The sequence below is a fragment of the Mandrillus leucophaeus genome, unplaced genomic scaffold (assembly GCF_000951045.1).
Source record: "Mandrillus leucophaeus isolate KB7577 unplaced genomic scaffold, Mleu.le_1.0 Scaffold349, whole genome shotgun sequence".
NCBI classification, from domain to species: Eukaryota; Metazoa; Chordata; class Mammalia; order Primates; family Cercopithecidae; genus Mandrillus; species Mandrillus leucophaeus.
In genome coordinates this window covers 177414-185066 of record NW_012103687.1, presented here as the reverse complement: position 1 = coordinate 185066, position 7653 = coordinate 177414, and the positions used below count along the sequence as shown (strand labels likewise).

Here is a 7653-nt window from a genome sequence, read left to right as displayed (position 1 = left end):
CCATCCTTTGCCCACTCAGACATTCTTCCTGCCCACCTGCTGCTGAGAATCCTGCATGTCTCATATGCTCTCAGGCAGAGAGGAAACTGCTGAGCCGGCCAGGGCAGGGGACGGAGCCCTGTGACTCTCCACTTTAGACCCCTCCCAGCTGACTGCTGTGGAATGCAGCCACTTAGCAGAGCCAAATCCCCTGAGGTTCCTGTCTGCTGTCTAGCCTTCAGGGACGGGTCATGGGGCCTTGGTTCCTGCCCTGTCATCTTCCCAGTCACCCTGATCTTCAGGGGGAGGAACAGCCAGGGAAAGGGTTTGGTCATGGTACCTCCACCCTAGGGCTATTGAGGATCTCACAGTTGTGTGTCTGGTGGGTTCTGTCCAGAGCCCATTTGAGAGCAGTGGGTGACAGGACAGGCCTATGTGACCCAGGCAGGCAGCAATATTGGGTCAGCCTTCGTGTCCCCTTCTGTCAGCTGGGGCAGCCTGGAAGGATGATTGTGGGGTAGGTGTTATGGGAATAGACCTCAGGTGGAGGCTGCAGGGGCTCTCTGGCACTGTAGGCACAGCAGGCCCAGGAGCAGGGGAGGGAGCCATGACTCGTGGAGCCTCTGGCCCATATCCTTGGCAGATGAGGGCCACAGGGGAATGGGCAGCAGTGTCTAAGGTCCCCTGGGCTGGGCCCATGGCTGTTCCTGGCTCAGAGTTCTTGGTGGGCTGGTCAGGAACATGCAGTAGCTTGGGGCAGTTACCAAGTGGCCAAAGCTGCGCTGTTGGGCTGTGTGAGCTTGGGCCAGGTCAGGCCCTCTCTGGGCCCTGCCTTTCTGGGCTGTTCAGGTGGTTCCTTGGGCCTGGAGTGCTAATGTTTCTGGATGGGCAGCAGAACCGGTCTGCACTCAGGGCCCCAGGCCATGTTCCCGGAACACGCTTTTGGTATTGACATCAGGGTGTGGTGAGGTCCCTTAGGCTGGGTTCTGGTCTGGTGCCAGGGGCACCACTACTCCACTGCCTCCAGAGCCATCTCTGGGACACTGGCTGTGAGTTCAGATGTTCTGAACAGGGACAGGGAAAGCCAGAGGAGGACCCAGCCTGGGGCTAGCTGGAGGGGCTCGTGGGGAGACAGCGCCCTTTGGAGGGAACTGAGTCTGGAAGGAAACCCTTTCCCCGGGTCACAGCACCTGGCACCCACGGCCCTCCCAGGGCTGCGTGAACTTTAGTCACATGGTGACAGGCCGAGTCACCGTGCCAAGTCACTGTGCGCCTCCTTGCTGCTGTGACGTCAGCTTCCCCATCCTCCCAGCCAGGCTGGACCTCTGTGAGAGGCCTGCCTGTCCTGCACCCTGTGCAGATGCCTCCCACTGTCTGCTGGGGCTGATGGGCACCTCCTGGCTGGTCTCTTGTACTAGGTAAGGTCATGGGTCCTCCGGCTGCTCCTGCTCCTTCCCTGCCTCTGCTCCTCCTCGGAGGTGGCCACCCCCAGATCCCAGTCCCAATTCAGAGGCCCCCTGAGGAGCACTGCAGGGGGCCGCAGGCGTGGCTCTGAGCCGCTCTAGAGAGTGAGGGAGCCCAGCCAGTTCTGTGGCCGGGACTTTCCCAGGCAGACAAGTCTGTCTCTTCCTCCCCAGCGGGTGCAGCCCAGAACTGTCTTCTGAGGAAGAGGTGCTCTCCTGGGCCCCCACTGTCCCCAAGCCTCAGGTAAGCCCATCAGGGTCACAAGGAAGGGGATCTGGGTTTGAGGCCAACCATGGCAACTGACTTACTTTCTAGCCTCAGTTTCCCCTAGGGTGTGCAGCTCTCACACTGTTTGGGTGACAGCCAGCCCTCTGGGCTTGGACATTCTTTCAGTGAGTCTTGAGGGTGGAGGGATGGGAAATGGAAGCCCAGGGCCTCAGCAGGGTGTCTTCCTCCGAGCTGGGGACATCTGCCTGTGGGAGGCTGGGCCCAACCTCCCTTGCTAACCTGCCCTGGGAGGAAGTGACAGGGCCCAGCACTGCCTACTCCCCTCCCCATGCTTTCTGGCAGTCTGAGCCTGGCTGGGTGTCCCCTGCTCCTCCAGGAGCCCACTTGGGCCTTTGGGTAGACAGATTAACAGACAGGGGAGGCTGGGTCATGGTTGGGCCACCCCAGGACCCTGATGGAGGGGCTCAGCTCATGACCCTGAGCCTGGGAGAGATGAGGCCATGCCTTTCAGGGCACTCAGCATGACCCGGCCCAGTGGACGGGACTGGGTAGCTTCCTTGGTGCAGGGGGTTGTCATGCAAGGATGGGGGCACCGACCAGGCCAGGCCCCCCACCCATGACATGTGGTGGAAATGTCCGTTTGTTTTGTTTTGTTTTTTGCTTTTTATTTTTTGAGATGGAGTTTCACTGTTGTTGCCCAGGCTGGAGTGCAGTGGTGCAATCTTGCCTCACTACAACTTCTGCCCCCCAGGTTCAAGCAATTCTCCTGCCTCAGCTCCCGAATAGCTGGTATTACAGGCACCTGCCACCATACCCAGCTAATTTTTTGTATTTTTAGTGGAGACGGAGGTTTCACCATGTTGGCCAGGCTGGTCTCAAACTCTTCACCTCAGGTGATCCACCTGCTTCTGCCTCCCAAAGTGCTGGAATTATAGGCACGAGCCCCTGCATCTGGCCATGTGATAGGAATGTTCTGTGTCTATAATGGATACTGCACTTTGCTGGTCCAGCTCCTGAGTCTCCTTGGATCTCTAGGAATCGGTGTTTCTATCAGGAACCCTTAACCCTGTCCCAGACTCCCTGCTGGGACCCAGGGTGTTGGAGTGGCAAGAGGGCTGTCAGGCCTGGTGAAGGGTGTGAGCTGTCCCATAGGGCAGGGAGGAGGCAGGACCTGTTCTGTAGCTGGACAGACAGAGCCCTCTAGCTGCTTTCTGGAAGACTGAAGGGCAGGTGATGTTAGAGGGAGGGAGTGCAGGCAGGGGCTCTGAGGGAGCTCAGGTCAGAAACAAGCGGCACCTGGATTCAGGCTGTGGTGGTCACGGTGGGGATGAGGGGCTGCTTCGGATTCTGCTGGGGATGTGGGGTGGTGCGCTGCTGCTTGACTACTCCCAGTCCCCTCTGCTCTTGGTGTCTGCATCCAGGGCTGGGAGGCGGTCAAATGTTTCACACTATTGGCCCCAGGCCTACCAAGCCTGGGGAGGTGGCCAACCTTCCACGATGGCATTTGATGTTCCCTGTATGTGGGGAGGGCACAGGGGCTCCATTCCTAGACCACCTCTGGGACAGTGTGTCTGGCTCTGAGGTCAGATGCTCTGCCCTGGGACAGGGTGGAGTGGAGGGGAACCCAGCTTGGGGCTCATTGGAGGGGCTTGCTGGCAGACACTGCACTTTGTGGGAAACTGAGTGTGGGAGGGGGAACCCCCTACCTCTGTCACCACATCCCTCTTCGCTGTTGGGGTCATACCTGTCACCTACTGCCATAGCCATGAGACTTCCCAAGGGTCACTGCTGCACCTCACTGCACAGCCCGGAAGGGAGTCCACAGGGGACATACAGTGAGCAAGAGACCTGTGCCACTCAGGCCTCCTGGGGGTGTCCCCAATGCAGCCATGATAATAATCACAGCCACCATTCACCAAGCCCTTCCCACAGTCTAACCTACTCTATTCACAACACTCTCAGCAGCAAGGCAAGTGAGGTGCTGCCGTCATCCAGACTGGACGGTTCACTGATTTGCCTGAGGCCCCACGGCAGGTGAGTGGCAAGTCCAGCCTCACAGCAGGGCAGGCTAGCTATGCTCCCTGAGCCCCCTTTGCCATGCTTACCACATGCACATCCTGGGCTTGTGCAGGAATGCCCTGTCTCCTCCGTGCCCTGCTCTGTGCAAAACCCTCTTTGAGCTGTGCCTGGGAGATATGCTGAGAGAATTCATGGAAACAAATGTGTTACTGACAGCCTCTTTGCCTCCAGAGTTCAACTGGAGACCAGAGAAATCAGCTAGAGGCAGAGGGAGGTCACACGGAGTCCCCCAGAAAGGACTGGGCTACGCGCGCTTCAGGTAACCTTCTTGACCTTTAGGAGAATGAGAAGGCTGCCTGACCAGACAGTCTCTGAAGAAGATTCTGTGGGTACATGCTCCTGCAGAGTGTGAGGGAGACCCTGGTTATTTCCTCAGCTGTTTCCACCAAATCCTCCCATCTTTCGTGGCCAACACCCCAGGCAAGGCTTGGTGCCCCCGTCTGCTGCTGGACAGTAAGTCCTGGCTCCGTGGCAGTGAATCTGTGGGGTACTCTGATTGTGGGCACTATGGAAGCTAAACCCCATGCTCCAGGTGGGGTGGAGGGTCCTCAGGGGACTCCTGGACAGTGCCAGACTCTGGGCTGAGGTGGGGGACACAAGAGAAACCAGGCCAGGCCCGTCCCTACCAGAGCTTCTCCCTAAGCAGTGGAGGCTCAGCCACTGTGAGAAGGTAGGCAAGGCCCTGCAGAAAGAGGGGTGTGGAAATATGGGGGCTCCCAGGAAGGACCCCTGCTGGAGATGGGGTTCTTACCAGGATGGACTCTGAAGATAAGCAGGGAGGATTTGGGAGAGCAGAGATGAGGCCCAGAGCTTCTGACAGAGGGCATGGCCTGGGCAAAGGTCTAGGGGCCGGACAGCCTGCACGAGTTCTGGGAAGTGGGAAGGAGACACTGGGCCTGTGTTTCTGAGGCCTGACTTTCGACTGTGCCCTGTTGGGGAGGGACCAGGGAATGTCTGAGGCTGGACCTGACCCTGCTTCTTACCCTGTGGGTGCAGCAGAGCCATGAAGAAGAGGTTAGTGGTGCTGGGCCTGCTGGCCGTGGTCCTGGTGCTGGTCATTGTTGGCCTCTGTGTCTGGCTGCCCTCGGCCTCCAAGGAACCTGACAACCATGTGTACACTAGGGCTGCCGTGGCTGCAGATGCCAAGCAGTGCTCGGAGATTGGGAGGTGAGTGGGGCAGGGCATGGGGCCATGGGCCATGAAAACTGGGCAAGTGGGCCGGGCGCGGTGGCTCAAGCCTGTAATCCCAGCACTTTGGGAGGCCGAGGCGGGTGGATCACGAGGTCAGGAGATCGAGACTATCCTGGCTAACACGGTGAAACCCTGTCTCTACTAAAAATACAAAAAATTAGCTGGGCGTGGTAGCGGGCGCCTGTAGTCCCAGCTACTTGGGAGGCTGAGGCGGGAGAATGGCGTGAACCCAGGGGACGGAGCTTGCAGTGAGCCGAGATCACGCCACTGCACTCCAGCCTGGGAGACACAGCGAGACTCCGTCTCAAAAAAAAAAAAAAAAAAAAAAAGAAAACTGGGCAAGTGGACCTGAGCAATACCTTCACCCCTCTGAGACTTAGTTTCCCCACATGTAAGCTTTGCTTGGACTCTCTCAGTAGCCTCTGGGAAGGGGACGGTGACTCCGAGAGCAGGGTTTGGGTGTCCTAGAGCCAAACAGCGCCCCTTTTCTCAGTTCTAAGAGTCTCTTTCTCTTTGGATAAACTCCACTGTTTTATTGTTTGGTTGTATTTTTACTTATTTCTTCATATATCGATTTATTTAGAGATGGAGTCTCGCTCTGTCACCAGGCTGGAGTGCAGTGGTGCAATCTCAGTTAACTGCAACCTCTGCCTCCCAAGTTCAAGTGATTCTCATGTCTAAGCCTCCCAAGTAGCTGGGATTACAGGCATGTGCCACCACACCTAGCTAATTTGTGTGTGTGTGTGTGTGTGTGTGTGTGTGTGTGTGTGTGTGTTTCTTTTTCTGAGACAGAGTCTCACTCTGTCACCCAGGCTGGAGGGCAGTGGTGCGATCTCGGCTTACTGCAACCTCCACGTCCCGGGTTCAAGTGATTCTCCTGCCTCAGCCTCCACAGTAGCTGGGACTACAGGCTTGTGCCACCATGCCCGGCTAATTTTTGTATTTTTAGGAGAGACAGGATTTCACTATGTTGGCCAGGCTGGTCTTGAACTCCTGACCTCATGATCCACCTGCCTCTGCCTCTCAAAGTGCTGGGATTACAGGCATGAGCCACCACACCTGGCTTAATTATGGTGTTTTTAGTAGAGGCAGGGTTTCACCATGTTGGTCAGGCTGGTCTCGAACTCCTGACCTCAGGTGATCCACCCACTTGGGCCTCCCAAAGTGTTGGGATTACAGGTGTGAGCCACCACACCTGGCTTATTTTTTTTTTAAGGTGGAGTCTTACTCTGTCACCCAGGCTGGAGTGTAGGGGAGCGATCATTGCCCACTGCAGTTCAAACTCTTGGGTTTAAGTGATCCCCCTGCCTCAGATTCCTAAAGTACTGGGATTATAGCTGTGAGCCATGGTGCCTGGCCTCTACTGTTTTATTCTATTTTAGACTCCTATCTCATGTTATATACAAAGACTTAAACAGAAAATACCTTATGTTTTTGATATTTTGAGATAGGGTCTTGTTCTGTCACCCAGACTGGAGTGCAGCGGCATGATCATAGCTCACTGCAGCCTTGAGCTCTTGGGCTTAAGCCATCTTTCCACCTCAGCCTCCTGAGTCACTAGGACTACAGGTGTGCATCATACTTGACTAATTAAAAAAGACTGTTTTGTAGAGATGAGGTCTAACTATATTGCCCAGGCTGGTCTTGAACTCCTGGCCTCAAGTGATCCTCCACCTTGGCCTCCCAAAGTGTTGAGATTATAGGTGTAAGCCACCATCTCTAGCCGGGGGAAAAAAAAAAAGTTATTAATAAAATATAGCAATTTCCCTTTTTGTACCAATTATAAAAGTCATGTACATTTGTTTGCTTGAAAAAGAGGAAACTATCTGGGCGAGGTGGTTCACACCTGTAATCCCAGCATTTTGGGAGGCTGAGGCGGGCAGACCACCCAAAGTCACGAGTTCGAGACCAGCCTGGCCAACATGGTGAAACTCCGTCCCTATTAAAATTACAAAATAGTTAGCTGGGCGTGGTAGAATGCACCTGTAATCCCAGCTATGCAGGAGGCTGAGGCAGGAGAATTGCTTGAACCCAGGAGGCGGAGGTTGCAGTGAGCTAAGATCACGCCACTGCACTCCAGCCTGGGTGACTGAGTGAAACTCTATCTTAGAAAAAAAGAAAAAAGAAAAAGAGGAAACTGTAATCCCAGCACTTCGGGAGGTTGAGGCGATAGGATTGCTTTAGACCATGAGTTCAAGACCAGCCTGGGCAACATAGAAAGACCCTATCTCTACAAAAAGACAAAAAGTTGCCAGCCATGGTGGTTCTTACCTGTAGTCCCAGGTACTCAGGAGACTGAAGTGGGAGGATTACTTGAGCCCAGGAGGTCAAGGCTGCACTGAGTCATGACGATGCCACTGCACTTCATCCTGGGTTACAAAGTGAGACTCTGTCTTATAAAACAAAGGCCAGGCACAGTGGCTCACACCTGTAATACCAGCACTTTGGGAGGCCAAGGCGGGTGGATTACTTGAACCCAGGAGTTCTTGACCAGCCTGGGCAACATGGCAAAATCCGATCTTTACAAAACATACAAACAAACAAAATTGGCTGGGCATGGTGGCATGTGCCTATAGTCCCAGCTACTTGGGAGGCTGAGGTGGGAGGGTTAATTGAGCCCAGGAGATTGAGGCTGCAGTGATCTGAGATCACACCACTGCACTCCAGCCTGAGCAACAAAGAGAGACTTTGTCTCAAAAAAAAAAAAAAAAA

The 7653-nt window shown here is 55.1% G+C and overlaps 3 protein-coding genes across 3 annotated transcripts in view; 2 read left to right on the top strand and 1 right to left on the bottom strand.

The window, feature by feature from the left end:
• The window catches only part of LRRC75B (leucine rich repeat containing 75B), a 186882-nt gene that overhangs the window by 41033 nt on the left and 138196 nt on the right, over window positions 1-7653 (bottom strand). The window lies entirely within an intron of this gene.
• BCR (breakpoint cluster region) overlaps window positions 1-7653 on the top strand; it is an 814161-nt gene that overhangs the window by 772587 nt on the left and 33921 nt on the right. The gene's annotated exons all lie outside the window — the stretch shown is intronic.
• Window positions 1317-7653, top strand: part of LOC105546089 (gamma-glutamyltranspeptidase 1) — a 19361-nt gene continuing 13024 nt past the window's right edge. Inside the window, exons 1-5 of the mRNA XM_011989185.1 lie at window positions 1317-1397; window positions 1617-1686; window positions 3637-3705; window positions 3922-4203; window positions 4747-4917. Coding sequence (XP_011844575.1) covers window positions 4754-4917 — 164 coding nt within the window. The 5' untranslated portion in view covers window positions 1317-1397; window positions 1617-1686; window positions 3637-3705; window positions 3922-4203; window positions 4747-4753. The remainder of the gene's footprint in view (window positions 1398-1616; window positions 1687-3636; window positions 3706-3921; window positions 4204-4746; window positions 4918-7653) is intronic.